Consider the following 27,658-nt stretch of genomic DNA (forward strand, 5'->3'; position numbering starts at 1 on the left):
TTGAACCATATGTCTGTCGGGATGTTGTAGGAGGGCACAACTGCTGCTTTCCGCTGCTATTTCGGTGTCATGACGTACACCGCATCATAATACGTCTGCTTCGGTTTACTCGATCATACAACAGCAACGATCCTGCTGATTTAGCGCTTGCAAAAAGCCAAAAAACCCGGCAGCTGCTAGCCATCCGCGTTTTTACTTCCATAACCGAGGAAGTATCGTAAAAGTGCCACGAATTTCTAATTTCACGTTTTCCGGTCGGTGCACAGTTCATAGAACACAAAAACGCAACTTTGCCGTGTCCGTCTGCTGTGAATTTATCAACAATCTCCGAAACTACCGAACCGATTACTTTGATTAAAGCCAAAAGCAGCTGTCCGCCATCTGCGCTTTTTACATCCACCATGGTCCTGCACTTTTCCGGCTCGTTAACACGATTCGGGTTCGTTAACCGAACGTGCAATTTGTTGCATCACAATTAGCACTGCATTCCTGGCATTGTTTATAACAATGAAAAACGTCTGCGGTTATGCTGCTGAACGATGTTTTATTCGGTGGCGACCCAAAAAAAATGCACTTTTTGTTAAAATATCACGTAACGGGGTTGCGTTGTGATAACATCTATGCAAGCCACTGTTTTCACTGTTCTTATGCGGAGGTGTGTGGGTTTTTAAAAGTTGGAGCACGTCGGGAAGTGTGCAGTGGAAGTTTTGGGCTCTAATGCACTCGTTTGCATGAAAAAATCCGATAAGAGAGGCGTGACGTATGGGGTTCGAGCGATTATAAGTTAAAAAGTCTGGTTTTAAATGCCACAGTAGCATTGGCCCACTGGTTTTTTTTGAATATGCTTTGGCTTTGCAAAAATGGCACTTTGGTGTTTAGTTAGTTAAAAAAAAATATGAAATTGTATAGGTGACAGACTTCTATTTTTTCCGCATTCAAATTCACATTGTAGGTACATGTATGTAGGAATTTATTGGAGAAGTTAAAATTTGCAAACTAATTCAGAGGTTTCAATTAAAGATTCCTTTCATTCTTTCTGGCTAAGCTATTCCTTACGTAACGAGGGTGATCGGGAGTGCAATAAATCATGATTAGTAAGACCGCAAACATTATCTCACCTTTGTACTTCGGGCAATAATTTATTCCACGGTTTTTCGGTTTACGTAACGGACGATTAACACTTTTTAAGATGTTTACTATCTTCGAGTTGAAATTTTCTTTTTGGTACAAGCAGGCGACTGTTTTCCTCTTTGAACTCTCCTAGAATGGAACTGCTGGGTTTCAATATAGCACACAGCATCGCGTAGAATACATGTACCCTAAATATTGCTTCTTCAAACAAACGAAAACACTTACAACGCAGCTGCTGCTCCGTTGCAACATATTTAGCACAATTTAATTTTGATTTGAAAACAAACACCGAACACATGACTCTATAAACTGCTGTTTTATTGTATTGGAGAATATTACGTTCTGACTCACGAGGCTAAAAAAAAATGGTCGAATGCAACGAATCACCATTTTCTTAAGAAAAAAGTAATAACAGTCTTAAATTACAACAAAATAGTCGGTGAGTCATCGTGTTTACTAAATATTTAATTATCTACTTGACTCGATTAGAAAAGGCGGTTTTCATCAGTTGTTGCTGTCAGTGTTCTATGTTTCATGCATGCACTGTATTTACTGACAACATCCTATATATACAGGGTGAGTCAGTTGTCAACGTAAAAAGTTGTTTTTAAACTATACAGTGTTGTGTTTGCATCTCACAAAATTTTGTAATGGAAAAACTCCCGATGGACCCTATTATACAGGTTGTGCTCGAGAAGTAAAAAGTTGAGTTTAATATACAGAAGAAATTATAAAAAAAATCTAAGGACATGATTTTCAAATGATATTACTAAGAATTTGCTTCCACATAGAACAGTCTGCATCTTGTGTTTGATTTTTCACTTTTTTCACGCCGGACTAATGAGTGAAAAAGACTTTATGGAGTTTATTTTTTCGTATACCAAAACAATAAACAAGTGGGTATATGTTATATATAAATTATCATTATGTACATATTGTTTATCAGACGATAATTAACAAACTCGTCAAAACTTAAATAACTGGAAGCAGTGTCCACATATTTTATCGTATGCAGGTAATGTCAGTGTGTCCGCTTTCAGGAAATGTGTCTATGAAATAGTTTTTTTGTCGTTTCGAACAGCTTTCACATTAAATTCCTTCTAAAACTACATCATGATGCTGGAACTACTCAATTATATAATTATGTGTTGACCAGTCAATGAATAGCATTAGCAAAAACCTTAATGCGAGAAATTTTCGTCAATAATAAACGGTACGTGTAAATTTGTAAATATCGTTCTATTATTGTGAAAATGCTGTGAATACGTGTGAAATTCCTAATTTTAATTAAGCGAGTGCGATGTGTAACGCTTTAGGTATTCGCCTGAAAATAATGTGGTTTTAAATTGAGCAGTTGAAAATGAATTTACTAAATGAACCTCAATTAATTTAAACCTAAAGTTAAATATCCCAAATTATGAAATTATTCTCTTTAGTGGATGTACACAACGTACAAACAAAGGACATAAAGTCCTGAATCATTAGAAGGGGGAACGATGTTTTGTAAAAGCTACCACTTGCCGTAGGTGCTAAAGTCTTGTTTTTCTCTCAACTTTTATCACGAAAGAGTATTAACATCGGAAAGAAATGATTAATTAATTTAGTAGCTATTTGGGTGATTTGAAGTCCTTTTCAGAATGGATTTGATATCGTCTTTGAAAACGTTAGCAAATTCCACACTGCGACCCCCAATGTAGGTTTAAAGATGACAGAAGACAAATATTGTGCTATCCTTCATCCCACACATCGAGATCTTGTCAAAAGGCATCCATTACTGCATGTTTTATTTTTGCTTTCGCCGTAACGACCGTACCAATTCCCGTATTCTTACTCCGCCTGTTTACAAACCTCTTTCAAAGCCAGAGCACACGAAATTCTCAAAGGTTAACGTTTCTTTCAATTAGCGGTTTCAGATTCCGTTGTTTCCTCTCGGAAAATGATTTCGTCCGGCTTCAGGGAACCCTCCGTCTGGAATAAACAACACTCGGTAGAGAAAACACCGCGCGGGGGTTATAAAATCGGTGAATTATGTAGACAATCGCGAATAATTTATCCCGAAACGCATTCTTTATAAATTTAACTTATTTCGGGATGAATTCGATTTGGAGGCGGGTGTATTGTGAAAAGACGCGGCCGACGTGTGCCCCCAGGGGACCCGGCGGAGGGGACCGACCCCATTGTCGATGACACGACGAATCCCAGGAAAACAACGGGCTGATGGAGCAGCAGCAGGTCGCGCTCTTTGATCTCTCTTCTACCAATTTCGCCCCGGATTGAAACAGGTACATCAACAAGATACAGTTCCGGGCTTATTACACCCTGATTTTGCATAGCGGATGGGGGATGAAAAAGACGGTGCATGCGTGCGAGGGGCTAATAACGGAGCAGACAGGTTTATGGAAACATGTCCGACTCGACAGCCGAGACGGCAAAATACGCTAATAAGGCCCATGCTCGAGATGGGCCGGAGTGGGCTGTGCTAACAAGATGCGGATGCAAAATGTCATCACTTCAATATCATACTGTCCTAAATCGGTTATATGTATTAGAGCTTTTCTGCTAGGGTCCAGATTTTTCTGCCTAGCTGGGCTGTGGCTATCACAAAGAATTAAATATCGCACTGTTACGAGATACCTATTTAGTCATATCCTACTCCGAGCCATAATATTTTTTGTCGCACGATTTACCGCATACACGGAGAGAACACATTTTGTTGGAAGCTAAACAGCAAATTAAAAAAAAAAAAATGAAACCCCGTAGTTAAAAATTTAATGCTCTAAAATTACAGTTTATTTTCGCATTTATATGTAAATTTGTTTACTTTTAAAGTTAACACGGTTTTTCGTAATGCATATGCAACGACAACAAAGACGACATCAACTAAACATCAGTGCAAACATTTAATTGTGATTAGCGTTTGTTATGGTAACTCTATAATGGAATTTACAATATAAAAATTTTCTGAGCGTAAGCGAAAATAATCGAGTCCATCGGGCGACTTGCCACTTTTTCATGTTTTCTCGATGTATCATGATCTGTAGAGTACGAAAAAAGTGATCTCTCGTTTCCGTCCGTCCGTCTGTATGTCGGTGTGTCATTCTGGCCTCGCCTCTCTGTCGATTTTCATTAGACCGATTGTTTTGTATGTTTGTATAGGTATTAGGGATGTCATGTAGATGGTTAAACGCTCACCAAAATTTGGCTAATCATCCCCACCACCATTGAAATGATTAATTTTATAAAATAAGATACTCCTGCACTTGCGATGTACGAATCCGTGTTGAATTTCTACCCTAGATCCAGATTTTTGGGAAAAAAAGAATAGAAATATCTCAAATAATTTTTATAATTTTTCTAAGAAGCGGAATTTGTTGCACTTCAGCGGTAAGGAAAGTTCTGTCGAAATAACTTTCGACCATTTTTTTTTATATATACATATTCCTTTTCTCTCTTTTTTTATTCTTTTTTTTTTCACAGAAAATTGTAAACTTCTTAGTTTCACTAGATCTGCAATGAGAGCTGCTGTGTTGTTCCTAAAACGTTTTAAATTAAAATGGAGATTGTTTTTTCCATTCCGGTCACAACTGTAGATTCCGGGGATCCAAGAAAATTCCACACCGAGCGTAAATATGCCAGACCGCAGGCTTATTATATCAGCTCCTGCTACAATCAACATTTTTGCTAGACACACAGTCAACAAAAACGACGGTCGCACTGTAATGTCGTTACATAATTTAATAACGCCTTCTTGTTCATTATTCCGGATAAAACTGGCTGTTGTAAGAGTTAATCCGAAATTACAACAATTACACCAGCGATAAAATAAAAGCATGTTGATTAAACTCGGCTGCTTATTATTTCCGGAGTCTCATTCACTCGAACGCCATCGTAAAATTGTAATAATCTCGAAATTAAAGCGAATTTCGCAGATGACTGTTTTTAAGCAGGAGATTTCGATAAACAATAACAAAGTGCCCGGCCGTCGAGCCATTGGTCAACGCACGGCGGAACCGGAAGACAAGGCTGTTCTTTACACAGCTTCCGGAAATGACACAAAAGCAAAACAAATAGACCGGCCGACACGCATAACGTATGTATAGACACTCTGGGACGTCGACTACTGACGAATTCGAATTTCTTGTTCGCGAGCACAAATCGACGGCGATGAATCAAAAGTCCTGGAAAATTTCTAGCGTTTTTTTTTTAATTGTGGCAGACGACAATCGAGAGAAAATTCTTGTGTGCTTTCGTCTCCTTTGAGCTTCGCTCGCATTTCGGTAATTGCGTTTAAAAATAAATGAAATCGATATTCAGAGATGTCACTGAAAGGTTGTCGTTTTGTGTTTGCGTTTAATAGAGGTGCTGTATCGCATCAGATTTTCTGTAGTCGCTAACAATGCCTTTGTGGCTCGGTATCTCGAAGTCTCTCCACGAACATCTGTACTGCTGCCATCATCTTGGTTTAGAATCAAACGACGTCATCAAATGGCGATCAATGTAGCAAAGAGGACGTCTTAACGACAACATTAACCGTCATAAATAATCCTGACAGACGAACTTGAAAGTCGATAAACTCTCGCTTTCCATTTCACCACTGGCATGTGTTGTGGTTTAACTAAATTTAACTAGCTGGATTTCATTGTCGGGGTTAAATGAAGAGAGGATGATTTCGAGGAGGTGGATGGAGTCGCGCTGGATCGGCTTTTGTCGTTCCAAAAAGGAATTTACCGAGAACTGCATTAAAAAAGATGCGGTTACGACTACAACGTTGCGTTCAAATCAGTGACAAATTTTAGGACTGCATCTCCTGATGCAGCAAAACGCTCCTTGTGTGAGGTGCGCGTTGACCCGGTGTACGAAAAGTACTCTTTACTATCCTGCAGGAACGAGCTTAGCGGGAGGAATTCAGGCAAGTTCATCGTCCATGTACGCACCACCGCCCGCGATCTTATCATTACTAATGGTTATACCACCACAGATCAACCGTTATCTCCCATCTCAGCTACAAACTCATAACGTCCATCACAACTTCCTCATTGCCTTAGCATAAACAAATTAATTACAAAGCATGAAGCCGAGTTATCTCGCACGTCGTCTCGAGGTAAATTTCTCCAGCATCTAAGATTCCATTCCGGCACCGAGACAGATTACGAAAAACATGCCTTTACTTTTACAGCAATTGGATTTTTAGTGCCCTCTCTCTCTTATCACATGTCTGTTCCGCGCTCCTTTTGCTATTTATTCAACTTGCTTTTATTCCCGCTGACTTCAGTGTAAACAAGTTTTTAAAGGGTAACGGTGAATCAGCGAAATTTTTTTCCTAGCTTTTAGAACATATCAGTATTCTTCGCATTGTTCGCGGTCCTCCTCCACGCATTAACCTTCCACAAATATTACGAGTTATTATCGTCTTCGTTACATCAATCTTCAGTTTGCGTGCGAACAATCAAACGATCCTGGCAGCAGAAAAATCTAATATTCAGAAAATATTGGATTGCCCAAGACTCGGCCAACTGCTTACTTTTACATTTTTATATCCACCAAAAGCTCACTGCTCTGTAAGTGAAATATGGTAGCAACTGTATAAACAGATCAAGTGACACTGATGTACCAGTAGCACGTAGGATCCCCTGCCAGGGACGTACTTTAGAAAATTCATTTTTTTCACCAAACGAAGGTCTAATGGATGTAATTACTGGACTTTAACAGAACTAGCGGACAGCACCTAGATATCAAAAAGATATTTGTGGACGTTGATCGATGTCCCACTGAAAATCCAGTTTACACCCGAGCCACCACATACATTGCATTTATTATTTTTTTATCCGTAACAATTTCCCTTAAAAACAAACTTTGGAAGAGCTCTTTTTTAGTGCTTAATTCAAAGAAATTCTAGTCATATTTGAGCTACACAAAATACCGCTAGGTAAATTCACAAATTCAGATAACAATACTTTTTCTTGTAAAGTATCATCATCTTTGATATATTTTTGCGTCTGTTTTCTGTTTGTTAACGTAGCGTTTTTTGTTTGTTATTTTTGTTATCGCGGGAGAAAAAACGAAGAAAATGGTGGCATCCATCGAAGCAATCAAGAGCACAATTCCCGTCGTGTACTTTGGGGCGAGTGGGGGCGGCAGGGTGAATCTACCCCCAGCCGCGACCGCGAGATAGCCGTATCTAATGGAACATACAAGCAAACGCCTGATCAATGATAAACATAACGTAAATGGCACGTGTGTTTGCCTGCAGGGATGCCACACCTGAGATGCTGAATTCCCGAGGGTTCATGCGAGCAGCGGCGGAGATGTTTACGATAATCCCGTTATGGCTTCCCTAATTATCATTATCGAAAAAGTGAGTCAATACGAGCCGTGCGAAAATACCCAGGGCGGTGCTTGAATTCGACAAAAAAATCAATTGGGTGGAAAAACATTCACGACCCTCCCTGATGGAGCGCCCCTGCCTGCGACATTAGCACGATGCTCACACCCACGGGTTTTATGGACGCCGCGATGTGCTCATTTCGTACACCTAACCATATATCACCACGTTGATATGCTCAATGCCGACAGCAAATGATCGATTGAGATAACTTTTGATAACATCTGAAATTGTGAGATGTTTTGTAACTGGTTCTTGCGATCTGGCGCCGTTTACGTTCGCGGAGAAAAAAAAATTAAGATGTAACAAAGAAACACAAAACAACTGCAGTGCTTCGGACGCAGCCAGTTGCAATTCAAAACGACTTTGATCCACCACACGTTGACTGCACGGACATGCTCGTTTCACTAACAGAAGAACTAGAGTATCAAACGTTTTTAAATTACCGAACCGCTGTCAGCCACTTTCATGTTTCCAAAATTACACACACGGTTGAAGTATTTTAATTTAAAAAAATACTTTTATAATTTGATGGTAAATTCTTTGTCTACTGCTGTTACACAAAGATCAATAACCGCGGCTTTTATCATATTTATCTAATAATAAAAGCTTTTACGTTCGCCAGTCATTTCCTACGTTTAACCTACAATTAAACTAAGGAAATGTATTTATTACAACGACAAAGAGTGTAAGCATTTACATTGGGTAAATGAACAGGTGTTAAACTTTTTTACTTCCCGAACGACTGTCGCTTTCGTGATTTTTCGACGTTTCGTGACCCGTAGAGTACGAAAAAATTGATCCCCCGTTTCTGCGTGTCAATTTTTTTTCTGTATTTTTTTTACGAGATTTCTTAAAGACAACGTAGAGTTAATTCGGACAATAATTAAGTGTCAGGATTAGTCGATAATTTTCGGTACGGATGACGATTCGATAACGGGAATCGATGCATGCGTAATCTGCTTAGGTTATCTAATCGGCGCTCGGTAATGAATTAAAAGTATCTCCAATCTTTTCCACTAAACACTTTATCGTGGGTTTTTCCCCGTTTCTGTCATTTTCGCGTCCGCTCACGTATACGTGTCTCATAATTTTTACGCCACCTTTGAACAATGGCACTCGAGTCGATAGCCGTAAACCTTGAGTCTTGCAGCTAAATGCATTTTGATGAACCTGTAATTACATCATTGCCGGTCGAGTCGAGCCGCAAGAACGTCGTCCGAGTCCGTGACATACAAAGCCCATGAGTGACATTTATGTATCTTGTGTAACATCTTGATTGCTTTTTAATATTGGTTTTACGCGTAATAGTTTTCCAAGTTCTCGTGCCAGAATAGCATGTACCGGTGTGAATAATTTAAAGTTTTTATTTATTGGTTTCTTTTGAAGTCTCGGGCACGCCACTAAATAAATAACTCGATAATTCTTATCAATAGCGTTTAAACATCAAGTGTGGCTGGTGTAGATTTTGAAAGGGTAAATATTTACGGGATGATAAAGGCGATTGCATGTTAGGAGAACGAACCGTCTAATAAGGTTTACTTCTAATAGGGCACTTGATGATTTTAAACGTTCGAGATAAGGTTTAGAAAACTCCTTGCCGCATTTCTTCCTTATTGGACGATTTTCTAGAAACGCTACAGATGAACCGTTTAAGCTTTTAACTGCCATTAATTAAGTTAATTAATGCTTTTACTTAATTGAACTTCTCCCATTAAATCTAATTTAAAGTTTTCCATCTATGAACACGACGACGCTGTTGCTATTATTTTATTTCGGCTTCGGTCGCGGAATTATGAATTCTATGAAATAATAATAATTATTGTTATTGGCGGATATTAAACTCGGTGGTCTGTTATCGGCGAGTAATTTATTGTTAATTGCGACGGTGTTTAAACCATGGTTAAATGAGAAGTCGTCGGTTTGTTATTGATCTCGAAGTCGGTACGCAGATGCAGACGCAAGGTATGAATGAGTACGCGGTCGTAATTTGTGATTAAGTGGTGGAGTTTCCAGACTTCGTTATCTGTTTTTTTTTTTTCTTTTCGTAGGAAGGTTCAAACGTTTATGAATCAATGCGCGCCTGAACTTTGGAAGAAAACGAACTTCGCCGCTGTCTATCGTCTGGATGATTCATGATCACGTTTGTTTGATGATTTTTACATTTTTAAGGAATCGCAGTCGTTTCGAGCACGCATTTTTTTACTCCAAAGCTTCCGGCGGTTTTAACGACGGAGTTTCAGTCGGAATTTCGAGATTTCATCAACGTTCTTACATTTTTCTCGATGGTTTTTGCGTTCAACGTCTCGCATTATTCCTCCCGATAACGTGGTGCTTGCTTGCTGTGGCGACGCGTTTTCTGTGAATTCGGAGCAGCCATAACGCGCGCCCAGCGTAGCTCCGACCGTCTGTCTGTTGCGAGAATCTGTTAACTATTGATTACCACGCGCCCCAAAGCAACCTACTAATCAAATAAACTCATTACTTAAAGTATATGCACCCTCCTCATGTCGGAAAATAAAACCGTGTCTTGTACTACCTAACTACTAAATCAAATTTCCATTTTCCTACATTAATATACACTTACGGCTTTTTAAGGGCATTCGAATACGTTGATTGATGTTAACGATAATAAACCCCGATTTTGAATAAGTAATCCGGGACGGCGGCGCGGCGCGGCGTTCGCAATCCTCCTTCCATCGTTAGTTTTGCATTTCGTACGAGCCGTTTAAATCTTTGCTTTTCTGTCCAGAATTCGTTGTAAATTTAATCGCAACGCGTAGGCATGGATTTACTGCAGTTAGTTGGTGTCGAATTTAGAACATCACTCGTGTTTCCCGCTGTATTCCTTTCCAACATCTAAAATTACCTCCTCATGAAGTTCTTTCTGCCCGACAATAAATTACTAAAAACTTTTCTTTGTTCCGAGCGCGAGTCAACGTCCACACGTCGTCGTCCGCTAACGCCGCGAAATCAAGTTCCTTTACGTGCCAAGATGGTTTGTTTGGAATGCAAATGTCCTCGTAGAAGTGCCAATATGCATACGTGATGGAGTTTATCCGGTCCTGGCTTGTGACACATTAAAGAGGAAATAATTCGTTCTATCCAACTACCCACTTTTCGTTACGTTATCAATCACGCGCATAAACTTACCGCAAAACGCCGTCCTACGGAAAAATCGAGCTCCAATTTTCTCATCAATCAAGTATTTTTGGCGTGTCGTATGGGCTTCGCGGTGCAGGTCGACGTTTTGCTTTAAATGAGGGAACGAATGGTAGTCCGGAGATAGTGTTTTCGGTTTCGAAAGACATGACAGGGAATTGATCGAACGAGGGCCGCCTATGAACTTATTAAGAATGCTTGTTTCCGCGTCGAGAAAAATCCGGCTCGCGAAGGACCGCAAATTTATAAACTCGACGCGGGCTTAAATAAGCGGCGCTTTAAAAACCGATCCGGACTGGATCCTCCCGGGACGTTTCGAATCTATCTGACGAATTTCCCTGCATGGATGATAGGTCCGAGACGTGCCGCCGATAAAGTATGCATCGAATAAGCCGCATTGCAAAATTTCGTCTTTGCGTAAAGAATATAAAGTAGAGCGACGATTTCGAATTCGCGTCGAAGAGGTCAACTCCTCAAAGTTCGCTCGCTGCTACACACGTTATATTCTCCGCCGAAAAAAGTCCAACTTGATCTTAAAAACATTTTCTTTTATTCTTCGGGGATTATTTTCGGGAGGAACTGATTAAAGTTCGCCCCTTAAACCTATTGTGCGCTAAAAGTCCTTTGTAACATTAAACTGTCATAGTTTTGTCCTCTCCTTTGCTCCCGTTTCCTCCGAATACCGCCTCTCTTCCAGCGTCTGCAGGAATACCGACATTATCGTCTTGCATTGTCAATATTAAACATTTTCCGAGCGTTTGTCTGTTTTCTGTCCTTTGTTGTACCTGCTTTGGAACACGATATCGCTGCACTTGGAGTGTTAATAATAATAGGTGTTCGCAAACTCGATTTAAAGGCGACACGACATACATTTTAAAGAACGACGCTCTGCAACTGCCTAGCCGACTTTTTTCCCAAAAACTACGAGCAAGTGGGAGAAGGAAAGCTGTGTCGCGCATGAAATTATAATTACGGAATATTTCCTAAACTATTTACTTGTTAAGTTCGGAATCGTGCAGTCCGGGCGCGCTTCGCATTATCCACGCGGAAGTAAACACGTTATGAAAAACAAAACATCACAAATATTGCTACTGCTTGCTGCAGGAGGGCGACCTGACGGAATCCGAAAATTGAGACTCGTTTGAATTGTTGCGAAAAAATGCTTAAAATGTCGCGTTTCCTGCGGTCGCTGTTATTACTTTTTCTGGAACTCCGGACTCACGTATGCGTATTGTTCTTAAAATTATTCACAACGGCTGACTAAAGTCGACGCGATAAGCTGCGGTTATGAATCATCAGATCGTCGGTCTAGGGGGGTACAGGAGCACATCGTATGTTGAAGATTTAAAGTAATTTTGGTTGGCGTTTTACAGGCTTCGCGATAATTTTAAAGTACACCTGGATGCTGAAAAAAATAATCGATTAATCGATTTGGTTGTTTTGATGATTATCCATTCGCCAAAAAAAAGTCTTCGTCTGACGGAATTAAAAAATGCTCTTCACTCGATCAATTTAAAAACTGCAAAAATGTAAGGACTCAAAAATAAAGCTAAATGATCAAATTTCTTCATATTTCCATTCCACACGATAGATATATGTATATGTGGTGCTCGCAATTAAATGACGTTTTCTAAATTAGTGATGAAAAATATTTCTTATATTTACCCATATGTGTTTTTATATTTTTAATTTTATGTTACTAGTCTGTCTTCCACCTGTAAACTATGTTAATAAAACCACCAACAATGTTTTTCGAACAAAGCTCGTCTGGTAAGTCATAACGCATTCCGTCCTATCGTTGTCTATTTTGGGCGTTTTAATACGAAAATATGTTCGATGTCTTCTATACGTGCGTCCTAAATCGAGGTCAGTGCAGGTAACACCACGCACATTATAAAAACAAATCTAGAACACTTACATCTATACTTCATTTACATACCGCTAGCAGCACAACAGTTTGAAAGTGCAACAATGGTTTCAAGAAGTAAAAATTTTAAAATTACGAGCTTGATTCTCTGCATAAAAATCTCCTCGCAACCAATAAATGCACGGAGAGTTGTTACACTGCAAAGATGGTATCCAATGTTTAATGTCAAGCGTTTCATCAGATATGTAATAAAGTGCGATGAAAATCCCTCTTGTGCATTCATAATCGTAACTTCCTTTGAGTGATAGCAGTTTATGAACCCCATTCTTGAATTATTGTGTAATAAACGACAATAACCCCTTCCGCATAATTGAAGCGTCTTATAAGGTAGTCAGTTTTTATCTCGAGGCATAAAGAAAAATAAAAACGTGGAAATTTGTGCGTTTCGCTTTTTTGCGCTCGGATGACGAATCTTTTCAGAAAATTCCGGCACCTGATGCATAATTGATCCATTAATTTTCGGTGTTCACGTTCTCTGCAAATTTCAAGCTGGCGTCGCTTTTCATATAGGGAATAACCTGACCATTCGCATTTAATTTACTTCAGAATGCGACTTTCATTTTTTAATAATTGGAGAGATAACGCCGACGTAATTACCGTAATTGCCAGCTCTGAAATCGAGCGCATAACTGGGGCAATATAAAGAGCCTTGTAGCATGACTGATAACGCTTATCACTGTGAACAAATCTTAACGTGTGAACAAACATCGGGAGAATGACGACGAGTTGGCTGTGCCTTTAGAAATCAGCTGTTCGCGCCAACTAGAAATCGTAGCTCGTGGTGGTAGTTCGATAGGTATGCACGTAATATAATCCTGCTGGTGCAGGACTAAGACATTTGCGGGACTTTGGGCGTTCGAACGACGAAAAATTCCAGTTAGCGTCCAAGCAGTAATTCCTGCTGCCGCAGGAATAACGTTTTTGGCAGCTTCACTCCCGATTTTTAGACTTTACATATTCGAGTCGGAACGACGTTCTGTCTTGCAGAGGCGCTTAAGAATGCACGTTGAATGCACTCGAGTGGATAAAACAGAATTGCACTTTAAGTGTATGTGCCAAAAACAAGCTACAGAGTGCACTACAACGCAAGATGTCTAGGTAAACGAAGACCCCTATAGAACCCCGGGGAATCGTGGAATTTCTCTATTAGGGATTTTACGTTTTCGCCCAAAGTTGTGTTCGGAATTATTCCTAGCCGCACAACAATTACTATTAACTAAGTACGCATTCATCGCAAATTAATTGTAGCTATTTGATTATGGAATACGAGAGCAGCACTTGAACAGCAACAACGTGAAGCATCATACTATAATTAAATATTACTGCATTTTGCGTTATTATGTTCATTAGCGTGTTACAAAACATCGATAGTTAATTTAGCTTTCAATTAAACGCTTATTATCAATAAGTTTGTTCGAAAATAGGTGTTTTTCGATTGCAGCGCGCTCATATTGACTGACGTTCCACCACAACACCACGAGCCGATTCTCTTTCTAATGTTTTGACTGCATTTACAAAGGTTACTTAATCTATTCATTTAAACACCCATAAATCATAATTTATTATGTTGATAAACTTTGACATCACGACCGCATTTTTACGTTGTACAAAGCAGCCATTAACCTCAGAGTTTGAGGAGATTTATCATTACGTTTCGCTGCAAATTCTCGCGACAAGGTTAAATAAAACAGAGGAAAAGATTACTGCCGCCGCTAAATAGCAAATAAATATTGTAACGCGCATAAGAGCTCCGGAGTTATTCGGATGTTCCATGCAGAAGATGAGAGATTCCCGCGGGGCGAATCATTTATTTTAAATCAGCAGCCTTTGAAAAACAAAACCAAAGCTCCACTCACCTGGAAACTTTGAAATACCCACGTGAAAAAATATCTTTGAAAATCGCTACATGAATTTAATTAACTTGCCTACCTACAAAAAACAGAGAACAACAGGTTTAACCGAAAGATGTTTGAATCGAAATGCGTACAAAGAGAAGAAAGATAACGGCAACAAAAGCGCCGAAAAATGCGAGGAAAGCGTATTTGTGTGTATGTATTCGGAAGAACGCAGCTCGCTTCGCCAGCGCTCGTCGAAAATATCGCACACCGGCTTTATTGGCGTCATCTGACGCGCTTTCGCGCTGTCTTTGTTCCCGCTTACTGTTCGTAAATTAACGAAATACAGAGTTTCATTGTGTTATTTTGTTATTTACGTAACACTGCAATACTAAAGGATGAATCATCACTAACCCTTTTGCTAAAAAAATTTAACGCTTTAAAAACTGATTATATTAAATTTACAACACCCTGTATATGACACTTTTTCGCATGTAAAATTGCCGCGACCTTCCGCTGCGTAACTTTCGACCCTCGAACGTCCGACCCACCCATTCCCAGAATAAGGCTCGTTATTCCCCAGAATGCGATGCATCCTTCATGGCGTCGCCGGCGCTGACACGAGGAAATTGTCCGTTGTATCATCGCAACTTGTGCACAGCATCATCATCTTCGTCGTCGTCGTCGTCGCCCAAATGATTCGCAACCGCATCATCGCCGCTCCGATCTACCCTCCCGTCTCTCTTTTTGATTTTGACAGTTCGTCTCAAACGCACGGCACCGTAAGGGTCAAATTCCGCTTAATTACCGTGTCAAACACACTCGTCGGACCGGGACGATGTCTGCGAAATTAGGTCCCAGTCTCGAACTTGAACCTTTGTCGAGGCGGTTGATAAAAAGGGTGACATGCCTTTTTCGCCCTCTTCGTCGGCGATTGCCGCTTTATCAAAATTTAAGATGATATTTATGCGAGCCGGAGATAACAGCGCTCGCGCTGCATATCTGCTGCACAATTCACAATATGGGTATCAGCCCCCCACGCAGATAAATATTGATAACAAGGTGAGCCGGACAGGTTCGCTATCGATCCGCTCCCGTGGACACAGGTCGGATGGGTCTATCGGCGGGAATCTTTCCTGCTAATAAAAACCCATCTAGGAATGTTTGATGTCGGAATAAATAATTCTGTGTGCGGAGCGAGTTTACCTTCCAGCTCAAAAGACAAGTGGGGTAAACGGGTTGAAGTTAATTAATATTCTCGGTTTCTCCATCAGCCCTTTATCTAAAGACGCAATATGCGTAAATATATATCATTTCGGACCCTTACACTTTACACCTTGAGTATACAGAGCGTCTAACCGTGTTTGTGGTGCGGTTGTCGGAGGACGTCGAATAAATGATTAAATGCTTTAAATTACATTTACAAAGGATGTATCTTTGTTTATTCACGGAGTGAACATCCAGGACAATGTGACGTCGGTTACCTCTTTCAAATAAACTTGAAGCCTATGCCGCGATAAAAGCGCAATATCTGATGAAAGCCTGGATCCTATAGAAATGTCACGTCGAATAATCAGTTCAATTTCTACACTATATGAACAGATAAAGCGCGTCATGTGCGAGAAACAGGAGATTTTTTAATTTTAACAAATAGGAAAGACTAAAGCAAGTCGAGCACGAAAAGAAATGGCCTCCTATCGATTTTTACTCCATCAAAGCATGTCTTGTTGAGCAAAATATGACATAGGAACCATTTAGCGTTATTGGATATTTGCTCATCTGAAGAGATATTTCCGCCATTTCGTACGAGTGTTGTTTTTGTATCCATTTGTAACTCCGATTGATTTCCAGTACCGCGAGTTATTATCGAAAATAAATATAATGCAGACGAATCTATCACGGGGCGGGCAATGATCGAAATCTTAGATGTAGCTAGCGGTCCGTCTACTAGACAGACATTCATCATAATCGGGAAAATATTTGCTCTTTCGTTCTTGGAGATTATTTTTCGACGGGCTGTCAATATTTGCGGCCGAAAAAATGTCAAGTCAAGTTGATTTCTCGATTAGGACGCGAACAAGGCCATAAAATTTGATCGTGCCGTACGTCGACGGGTCAACGATATTAGCACGTTTGTTTATCCGAGTACCGGACCTTCTATACGCTTGACCGAAAGACCTAAAACTCATCATCAGAAACGACAAATCGAGACGGTTCCCGAGCGACGACACCGCCGCGCCGTTAATTATAGATTTTGAATCGGACGAAATATGACGTTTTCAAAGTGCTGATGCTACGAAATCCAATTCCGTACCCAAATATCTCGGTAGTGTTCTTTTATCGGGACGCGTTAAAATGCAAATAAAAGAAAAACAGACTCGCAACAAATAACGCGTCAGCCGAGCTTTCCAATTATTCAAAAACCATATGCCGCATCGGCAAAAAGCTTCCGGAGAATTCCTATATCCGTCGCCCTACGAAGAAATTCGCCGTACGTCTCGGGTTTCACCAATTGAAATAGAATTCAAATATCGTAGTCGGCGTGGCGGTCACGGAGCGCAAAAAGGGCTGACACGTTCTAGCAGCGACAGCGGCGCAGGGCCGGAGTCAGGGGAAACGAACAATTCGTTCTCCGAAGAACCAAAGCGTGTTGGCGTATATTGTTGTCGCACTTGATCCCGCCCGGAAACTGGCGTCGATATAATGCCTCCAAGTTTAATCGAACATCGTACAAGCAAAAACGTACTGGTTCAGAGGTGGCTCTGATTGGAAAACTCATATATTGTCAGTCATAGCTAGCTCTAATCACAACGTTTTCGTGATGCCCAATTTAAAGCGAGACATTTTTCGTCGTTCCGACGGCCTTCCAACGCAACGACCCTGCATTGTCGGTGTCTGTCTGAAGGCTCATCGAGCGAAGCGAGCAACGCGTCTGGGGATGTCTAATATAGGACATTGGGTGACGGGGATCGCATTAATAAAGGCCCGCGATACGTGCGGCGTAGTTATTGGATTCCGGAGCCGTTCCGTGCACAGGGATTTGACCCCACCGCTATCGCCACCCCCTTGTTTCAGACCGGTATCGATTTTCAAAACGCTTTTTCACGCCGAAAGGGTAAGTCCGACAAAAACTAGCCAGAAGCAAGTGAATCCTAGGCGGAGTTCCCGGATAATTTGTCATATCTTAATGAAAAACCGGAACATTCGGTGCGGATGGATCCGGGCGAACGTGTTTGTCTTTACGAACGCGGCGGCGTCGTGTATCAGTTCCAAAAAGTGTTGGGTAAATTTTGCCGGTCGAACCTGGGTTTGCGGAGCGTCGATTCTCGCATACTAATTTTTCGAAAACATGTTATTTCGACAGAACATACCTCGCCCCTGAAGTACAATCCAACGATTTGAATTTGCGATTTTTGTGTGGTAACTTTTATAAATAAAGTAAAAATGCAAAAATATTCATAAAGCACAAGTACAGACTCGTCGTGTTTTGCACATTTTAGATAGGATATAAATATAAACCGTTCAGGAACTTAACCTAATATGATAAATTTCATTTTTCATTAGCGATTTTTGCATATACGAAATTACTAGATTTACATCTCCTACCTATCTCTGTTGAAAAATATCCTGAACGGTATCTGTGCATGCAATTTTTGTCGCCGATATTAAATATTTGTTCTTTGTGGTAATAACTAATCTAAACACAAAGCATTGTTCTGAAACATTATAGAGTCGAAAGTATGGCTTTCATCGAGAGTCTGTCTTTAAACGGCACAGAGTTGGTAACTGCGTTCACCTTTTAATTAATTATTGCATGATTCTCATTTTAGGTATTGTGTAAAGCTTGTGGAATATGCAGTAATTTGTTTCATAGCAAACACCCACAAAAAAAACTTGAACTTTTATCAATAGAACTTTTTAATGTTGATGTAGTTTTCAAAAATGGTCTTCCGGACCTTCTTGTAAGTTTAACTTTATAGATCCAGCGCCCTTAGAATTTGTTTATTGAATTTAGTAATTCGTCGTCCCCGAATATGAAACGGGAAAAAGTGGAGCGAATGTGCGTTTCTTGCGTCGCGTCGCCGCCATAACTCATTCCAATTGAAAAGTTTTCGGTGGTTAATCCTCGGCGTAAGCGCATGTTTAAAACATACAAGAGCAGAAGCAGACGTGACAGCATTGTGCTTTTTTAAAATTCATCAACATCACCAGCCGACTCGGGCGATGGCTACCGGAAGGGTCTAATTTTTTATTCGCCTCGCATCGCATATGGATGCAGGCGTTCACCTCCTCGGCATTGATTTTTCGTGTCCTCGGACGGGTCCTGCTCCTTGGATAAACTTTCGATAGTTTAATGAAGCCCGAGGCTCGTTCGGAAAGATCATCAATAATCGCAACGAGGGAAACCCGAAACCTCCACTTTGTCACGGGGTCGAAGAAGTGTAAAAGGGTACCGTTATAGCCGATTCGTTATTTCGCAGGAAGATGAATACATAATCTTTTTTACCCTAATAAATCGCATCAATTTTCCCTTTTGTGAACGAATACAACTTGATGAACCCCTCGCTAGTTATCTAAAAACTCTATCAATTTCCTCCGATACCTAATTTCTTTTCTTTTATCTTGCGGTAAACACGCAATCTTTTTTCAGCAACATCTTCTCCTTTCGCACGCTTTTTATAAATTAGTTATCGATTACGGCGGGCCGCGCGCGTCAAAAACGACGCGGCGAATCCGCGATTTGCCAGAAATCGAGGTCGCTCGAATTAAATCAGTATCCTTTATAAATCCATCAACAACATCAAAGCGAGAGCAGCACTCGTAAGAAATATGAATTTATTTCCGTTCGTCACTGGGTCAATGGAATCCGACGATTAATGGATCGTGGCCATCGAACTAATGCCCAAAAGATGATCTTGTAAATCGGAAGGAACGACAACTTCCTCGCCGAAACTCATATTTCAGCTTTCAAAGCGATCCATACATTTGATGATAATTGCGTTTCTTATTACATCCGTCCGGTGCTCGAGCTACGAGCTTTTTTCCACTGACCGCCCCCGAAAATCTTAATCGTAGCCTCTGAACCCACGTACCTACACAGTAATACCGGAATGAAATAATGGTTGGAAATCAAGCGCTCTAAAAATATGTAGTGGATATTTTGAAGCGATTCAATTGATTGATTAATCAAATTTCGTCACGTTGGGATGAAGTGTGTTGTACCTATATATCGTCTGGATTTCGGGAAAGTCGCCGGGTCGAGTTCTCCGCTCGGCCCCGATGGCGATGCCCCGAATAGAGTCCGATCTGCTATAAATTCGACATAATGTCTAAAAATACTCCACGTTTAACCGCTCATATTAATAATAGGATAAAGTCGGCTGATCTGAATGAATCCTCTATAAATAGATTAGAAGGACATCGCACCGTCCACGCTCCAACTCTTTCTGCCCGTCGTCGGGGCCCACGTTCCCTCTCTGTTCCTTTGTTTACAAAGTCCGGATTAATGCGTTTATAGAAAAACGAGATCGTGGAAAAAGTTTTAAAAACCGGAGGGGAAAGCAAAAAGCGCAACCGTATATTTTCGACGGCACACAGAGCCGTTTCGTGCGGTCGTTCGCATGACGGTCCTTCTGAAATTGTACGTAATTAGCAAATTACGTCCTAATGGAGTGCATAATGCCGAAGTACATACACATGCTACCGCAGTTGAATTTCGCAATATGTAAATATGTCGTTGCAGCGCCGCATTTCGTGGTCGTCTTCGAAAGGGGCCGCTTTTTTCGCGGCGATCGATCCGGTCCTGGACTGGCGATTGTTTAAACATTTGAGCGGCGTCCTCGGGGGCGGCTTCAGGAGACCGCGTAAACAGTGGAACACGATATTAGTCAGCGGTCTCCGTCCAGGTATTTCCATTAGTAGGTGCGGAATCGCATGAGTGAGCGGTAATACGAGCAAAAACCAGTTGAAACAGTACAACACTGTTGTAGACTATCGATTTTCCACAACGACCACTGCCCGCTGAACCAATCCTATTGCTATTTTAGGCCAAGTAGCGTGGAAAGTAATTGGCTACGGAGGCCACCGCGACGCCGTGTTTGCCCAAACTCTTGGACGCGGTTGACGGAATTTGGAATAGCGAAGCAGGAACCGTTAAGGTTCTGGGTCAGTTTTGCGCACTTCTTGAAACCATTTCTTGCACAAGACAAGTGTTAAAACGGAGAATCACTGGGGCTTTCTGCGACAGACGGAGCGATCGACCGACCACTGCAAATACACGTTTCGTTTTTGATTTTGGTTGTGGCGTTTCGTTGTCACTTTTTTTTTGTTTATACATAATTTTATCTGAGATGATTTTGACTTTTTGTTGCGTTTGAAATAAATTATAAAATGGACGTACGCTTTCCTACCTCTCTTTATAACCTTTAAAAGTGCATTCAAAATTTCAATTTAAGGCAAGCTGACGCTGAAATTGTAGTACAAAAACAATAGTCGTTACTGTTATCTGTTTAAAAAACGTCCAGCCTCCAGATGTCTTTTCAAGTCGATTTTTCCTAGAGAATGTCTGCACCAGCCTTGGCACCGTTTTCAGAAGAAACGCCGAAACATCTTGCTTCGTTTGCAAAAATCTGTCGGGTGATGGAAGTGATTTCACTTGCGAAAGTTAATTTTACTCTTGACTTGACGAAATTAGCACCTTGCTGCATCTTTTATTTATCGGTTAAACTTTGCACAGATTTCGATTTTTCTTGTGTAATCGATGCTCATCCTGTTGTTAAATTAATTATTAAAACATTCGTCCATTTAAACTATCTCCCACTTTCTCTAATAGCTAATAACATCTCCCACCTCCGGCACTAGCCGCGACATTAACGGCGGACCATCAAGCAATAAACACCATAATCTGCATTGGCGATATTCCGACCATGAACAACCGGCCAGGTAGACGTCCATTTCAAGTCGCCCATAAACAAACCCACGGTCCCATAAGGGAAGTCGCGATGCACATTCTTCCAATGAGGAATTTCAATGTCATCGCGTATTCGACCATCCATCCCACTAATCGTTTATGAATCGTCGGCCTTGATGTAAATTTGGCAACGTCCATAACGTTTGCTTTCGTGAAAGAAAGAGAAAGAGAATGCAACATGTCTGGCCGATTACATCATAGGATCACTTGACATTCAAATATCTGCAGCGAAGAATCCAGCAGACAAGACAGAGACGGAACGAGAACGGGTTGCGTGTTGTGCGCTATTTTAAAACTCTGCTGTTTTTACTCTTTTATATTATTAAAGTCTGGCCGTTCGCTTTTACTTTCTTTTAGTCCTCGTCGGTTTGTTTACCCCTAGGCGTGTAATGAACCGCCGAAATTAAATAACATACCTAAATATACAGAAAAAACTCGTGTACGCAGGATATCATCAACGGAAAAAATGATGAGTTGGCTCGACGGAAAAGCAGGGAAGCCTCCTGATGCGTGCTTCCACGGCGAGTTTTTTGGAGATTATGCGGCTTGGGTGGCGGTTTTTACGTGGAGGAGAGCTATATACCTACACGAAATTGCGCTTTGGCTTCGGCTAGTCATAAACAGAAACAGTGAGGCTGTTATCTGTCAATGTCAATGTGCTGCCTCGACCTTGATCTTGGCAGGTTTCATAGAAAGCAGTGCTCATAAAGCGTGGACTTGCGAGAAAAAACCATCTTGATGCACTTTACGGAGTTTGCAGTCCGAGCTGAACACATTTCGAACCGAAAACGGAAAAGAATCCAGCGCATCTGCAAAAAAAAAAATAGATGGAAAACTGCACCGTCCTGGACTTATTTGAGAAAAAAGCTTGTGTTTTAGCGTTTGATTCCTCACTCCAACGATGATGATGAACAGAAGCCGAATTTTTTCCGATCGATTTCCGAAAGCCGGCAAAGCGTACCAATTGGCTTAATTTAAACTTCCGAAACGCACTTTGGCGGATTTGCATTGAAACGCTCGAAAAAGGTGAGTTCTGTACTATTATTGCTTTGTTCGGAAAAAGTGGAACGTTGTACTTTTCGTATGAATTGAAAAGCAAACATCCGGACGTGCTAATAGAAGAACAACTATCGCGTGGAATTGGACTCTCTCTACATGGGATTTCAATATTGTTCTGGCTTTGCTGAGACTCGAAAGTTTCCACAAAGAGTCGCAGGTTGTGTACGAGCACGTTGTGTAACGCTAAGTAGGCTTGTTTTTATGGGCATGAAAAATCCAAACATGGACAGAGAAAGTTTACGTAAAAACACGGTCGGACAGAGAAGGTAACGCGGTCTTTAATTCGTCGTAAGCACTGCTATCTTCGATAACTGTATAAGAGTGCTTGTGTTTGGACTCGCATTTAACGCGATCGCAATTGTCAGACTTAACGTGATTGCAGTTGACGTGTACGGTTGTTCATGCGACTAAGTACTGTCACTGTTATTTACGGTAAAAGCTGAAGAAGTAGCCAAATGAGCCCATACTCGCAACAAGAATATCAACTTTGGCCTAATCGTAAAAGCAAATTACGACGTCTCGTGCAAAATGTGTAAATTACACTTTGAGCGGTCACAGTTCCCATCTTCAAATTTCGTATCGAGAAAGATTTTTCCAAAGCCTCGTAATTAATTATTCCTTGTTAGTTTCGCAGTTTACGAACTTGCTTTATGTTCACCCTTTCGCTCGCACATCCCACGCCGCCGCCCCCCGGTGACGTCAGCTGCATGCGGTGGATGTTTGTCGAAAAATAATTAAGGTTAGAGTGTTAAAAACAATTTTCCGTAAGAATGATTCTGAAAACGAACTCATACAAAGAGTGCGAGATGTAAATTGGTGCCAACAGCAGTGGGATCTCTCTTTTCATCCAATTGCATTCCATAACGTTGTTGTGTTTTTAATGATTACAATTTAACGTGAAGGAGGTCCTCGCCGAGATGTCAAACGTCGAGTAAACTTAACGCTTGATTACGTTGTAGCTAAATAGTTGGACAAACAAGCTTAATTAAGTAAGAATTAATGCCGGAGCGTATTAAATATGAATAAGCACGTGCTTTTGTAATGGAGATCCGAGTTTCAACTGCGAGGAACGAAATTCGTGCGTAAAATTATGCGCTACGGAAATAAATATTGTGGCCGGTATTTTATGCGGCGCGTTCTAAATCTTGTTTAACGCGCCTATCGACGATTGATATGCCGTAAAAGCCGAATTTAATGTTACGTTGATCGGTATATTGTTTGCACATGCGGCGACGAGGGAGGGAATCCGAGACGCCCGGTGGAGTAAAAAAATCGACCGTTTTAGCGTTCCCTGAAAACCAACACCGCTTAAGAGGATCTCCGAGAGACAATCTGCTTTGGCACTTTTCTAAATCAGTGAAATATGAGCCGCGTCACTTCGGAATGGGCAAAGTCAACTCCAGTTTCACACGAATAATGATGCCTGCGAGAAAAGCGAGAAGTGCAGATACCGTCCTCACTTAACCGTCCCTTGTTTTTTAATCTTCCTTTGGTCCGTTTGTGTTAACACTCCCCGATATCAATTCGTCCTTTCATTTAGATCGCGTTTCCATTGTAGTGTCTGGATGTTTGTACTCGCAGGAGATACCTCCCGAACAAAATAAACCGACGGGGTATTTAGATTTTATCGGCGCTTGCTTCATGTTAGCGCCTAGTTTCGGAGCTATTCTGCAGCAATTCGCGAATAAACGGCTCCGCTCCAAACCGAAGCTGTTCCAACTTTTTGCGGAAAATATCAACGAGGGGCCGTAATTCACTTTGACAAAACAACTGCGAACGCCTAAACAACCTGCCGGAACATTATCCGAGTTTACTTTTATTTTAATTTCGTCTTAATTAAATTTTTTGGGAGAGGTTCAATCTCGGCGCAATTTCTTTCAGTGGCGGCTTAGCTTGTGCAAACAGTTTAAGCTCTTACGGCCGGGGGCGGGCAAATTGACCTGAGGAGGAACACGGTTTGCTTTTTACTAACTCGAGATGGCTGCAGATTTGAATTTTGCCGTGGAGCTGACGGCGATGATACCTTTTGCTTTGGAGAAATGTTGCGGAAATTTATCCCTCTAATCTAATTTCAAAAATCTCGCGTTCCGAGAATTTTGACACCAATGTGCCGCACTGGCGCTGTGCACGAAAAACATTTTCAAGCTTTAGTGCACGTTTTTGCAAATATTCGAAAATTTCATCTTTACCGTTCCGTTAAAATCCCCGGAATCCGGAGTTACCTCAAACTATGTTGGTCGTCTCAAGACTTTTAAAAGAAAGGTTTCGGATTGTCGCGTGCTATATGCACAAACGAACTTTTCGCTATTTCTCCGATACCGAACCATATTTGGTCGATGGAAAACAGTGAGAATTTCCGTACTGCAGCAAACTCCATTAAACAATTTAGTAGCAGTTTAAAAATTCACGGCTGCAGGGCAGACGAGCAAACAACTATTATTAAAATTTCATAATGTGTAAACAGAACGTGTAGATCCCATTGATTCGGCAAAAACGCGCGCCCTATTTCGCGTTCCTGAGATATAAAATTAAAAAGTTTCAAACAGGTTTTTTGTCGCGCTGGAACGAGGCGGCTATTAATTCCTGCAAAAAATTCGCAGGATTGGGGGATATCGCGCCAGGCCAATTGGAAACGTGGAAGTCTCTTACAACCGATTTTAATTACGAGAATGTTTAATTAGGCACTTTTGAACAAACCGGGCGTCTTAGTCAACATCCACCCTTTATGAATCAGCTCATATCAATTAATGTTAAATTGAGCAATTATCTCCTATACATTGAGCACAGAAACGTTTATTGCGAGGCCTTCGGATAATTAAAAATCTGAGGGCACATTTATATAAACCGTTCAGGATGTTTTTAGACAGAGGTAGGGCACGTAAATCTAGCTGTTTGGTTGGCTTAATGAAAAATCATATTAGGTCAAGTTGTTTGTTGTTGTAAAGTTAGAAAATCTGACAAAATGACAATGTTCAATTCGTCATGAGCTTTTCGGATAAATCAGGATGGCTATTAGAGGAGGACGCGACCGTGTTACTTCTCAACTCCTGCCATGCACGGACCATTGCAAACCAACTCTCCCAATAGTTGGGGGGGGCGTGAAATCCTAAGCGCTCTACAAATTATGCAGACAACTAAAATATTCATTACTTAATATCAAAATAATACGTTTAGGTGGCACTAATTTCCTGTTGCAAGACAAATCTAATCAAGTATCAATTTTCAGTTTCAATTCACGCCCTGATTCAATGAAATTCGCCGGAAGGGATTCTCAAGTAAGTTAAATAATAAAGCTTCCAAGCAATGAAATGGGAATGCAGGATATTAGTAATGAAATATGAATGAACGATAAGCTTCCAGATAATGAGGCAATGACTGAGACTGTAAACTATCATTATCTTTCGTCATGAATAATTTTTACGATGATTTGAATTTCTCAGTAATTTATTAGTCGTAATAATATAATTGTTACAACCGCTAAATGAGATGTGAAGGAGAATGAAGAGGTTAGAAGGTGAATTAGTAACGTCGCATTACGAACATTACGAGAGAATTTTTTTCGTTTTTCTGTCTTAGTCATACCTGCCGAGCGGTAATAATTCAAAACAATAGAAGCATGAAACAAAAAGGTTAGTAGAATTAACTACCAAATTTTATTACTCCGTTATTGTATTATAGGTACGCGATATGTTTTAGTTAGAATTATTGTCGGTGGAAGGTCGAGGGATTGAAATTTTTTGACCATTTTTCCGCCCAAGAATAAATCCGCCAGCGCTCCCCCCTGATAATTGCATCGAGAGATTAAACGTCATTCCCTTTATCGTGTGGTGACGAAAATCGTGTGGGCCCCAATTTGACCCTGCCGCTGTCGTCTGACATTCACGCTTTTAAAATTTCTCAAGGGTTCGTAGTAATTTGACCCTTGTTGACTCCTCTGATATGTCCTACATTCCCGTATGATATCATCGGCGTTATCCAGCGGTGCAGCTGTGGCTCGGTGCTTGCATGTTGACTTTTAACTTTCTCTGCTAGCGTGGAATTCGATACACACATGACATCAAACTCGGATGTTACGTTGATATTAAGCCCGTCCGTCGTGTCAATTTCGCATTTTCGCAACACCTCACCTGACAATAATTGAAACTTAACAAGCAGGCGCTGTTTATTTTCCCGCTTCTCTTCTAATTCTGGCCTTTTTGTTGCAGGTACGGAATGTCGAGACGAAAGGTTTGCTAATTAAAACGACTTGTGCAAGGTAATGATGGACATTTTATTCGGTCGTCTTTTTCTTTGATGGGTTTTCTTCGTCGGATACGTACGGTTTCGTGCGTTGTCGCGGCAGATTATCTGGGTGACTAATGGACGATGGGTTCTCGGAATAATTACGCTACCATATGTGCAAGTTACGTAAGAGTTTGGTACGTAAGTAATGTACAACTTTGGAAGAAGCGAACGAACTGGTAGCTTAGGAGACGAAAGGTCGTCAGGCTGAAGCGACAAAAAAAAAATTACAGCACAGTTGGGTCGCGAAAGTTTGGACTCGAGGCTTTTGGAAATTTAAACTCTAAGATAAATAAAAATCATTGAACATTATCAAAAAATAACAGAAGTTTGTTTGTATTTTGAGGTTTTTGTTCGCAACTGAGAACCACATGAGGTAGAAACTACAACAATAATACACCGCAATGACTCATTTTCCACAAAGTGTTGTCCGATGTTTCATACACCTTCAGGGAGTTTTGCGAAAAAACTGAAATCTTCAGTTTGCACGTAAAAGCCTGAGTAATCCTCGTGTGTAAAACTTACCGGAAAAGAGGAAATTGCTAATTTTCCGAGTGCTGAATTCAAAAGTATTATTTACTTGGCCAATTTACTCTTTGTAAACATCCAACTCCACGGCAAACAAGTTTTCCTCCATCCATCATCATTTCAAAACGCGCTTAATTGCATCTTTAATGAGATATCAATGTTGCAAAAACTGGAACTGGTTAGAATCTTGCAACAACAAGCCGACTTAACGGAAATTGCATCGAATGCAAGAACCTCGGCGTTCGTCAGGTGAACTCTCCGAAAAAAAATCGTCCGTCCTTCCTCTATCAAGTAATCGTCTTTGATTAACGCACAAAGCCCCTCCAAATAACAACAATCCGGTCTATTGAGCATGTTAAAGTTCAAACAACGCTCGCACAATG

The 27,658-nt window shown here is 40.8% G+C and overlaps 1 protein-coding gene across 4 annotated transcripts in view; it reads left to right on the plus strand.

Annotated features, from left to right (window-relative positions):
• Positions 1–27,658, plus strand: part of LOC135127503 (Krueppel-like factor 6) — a 192,083-nt gene that overhangs the window by 7,892 nt on the left and 156,533 nt on the right. Inside the window, exon 1 of one of the 4 annotated variants that reach the window (XM_064053932.1) lies at positions 25,696–25,741. The exons of the other annotated variants lie outside the window; for them this stretch is intronic. Coding sequence (XP_063910002.1) covers positions 25,715–25,741 — 27 coding nt within the window. The 5' untranslated portion in view covers positions 25,696–25,714. Of the gene's footprint in view, positions 1–25,695; positions 25,742–27,658 lie in introns of those variants that run through there. 4 annotated transcript variants of the gene reach the window in all.

The sequence above is a fragment of the Zophobas morio genome, unplaced genomic scaffold, assembly GCF_036711695.1.
Source record: "Zophobas morio isolate AGI-343-1 ecotype UQ-CSIRO unplaced genomic scaffold, CSIRO_AGI_Zmor_V1 ptg000012l, whole genome shotgun sequence".
NCBI classification, from domain to species: Eukaryota; Metazoa; Arthropoda; class Insecta; order Coleoptera; family Tenebrionidae; genus Zophobas; species Zophobas morio.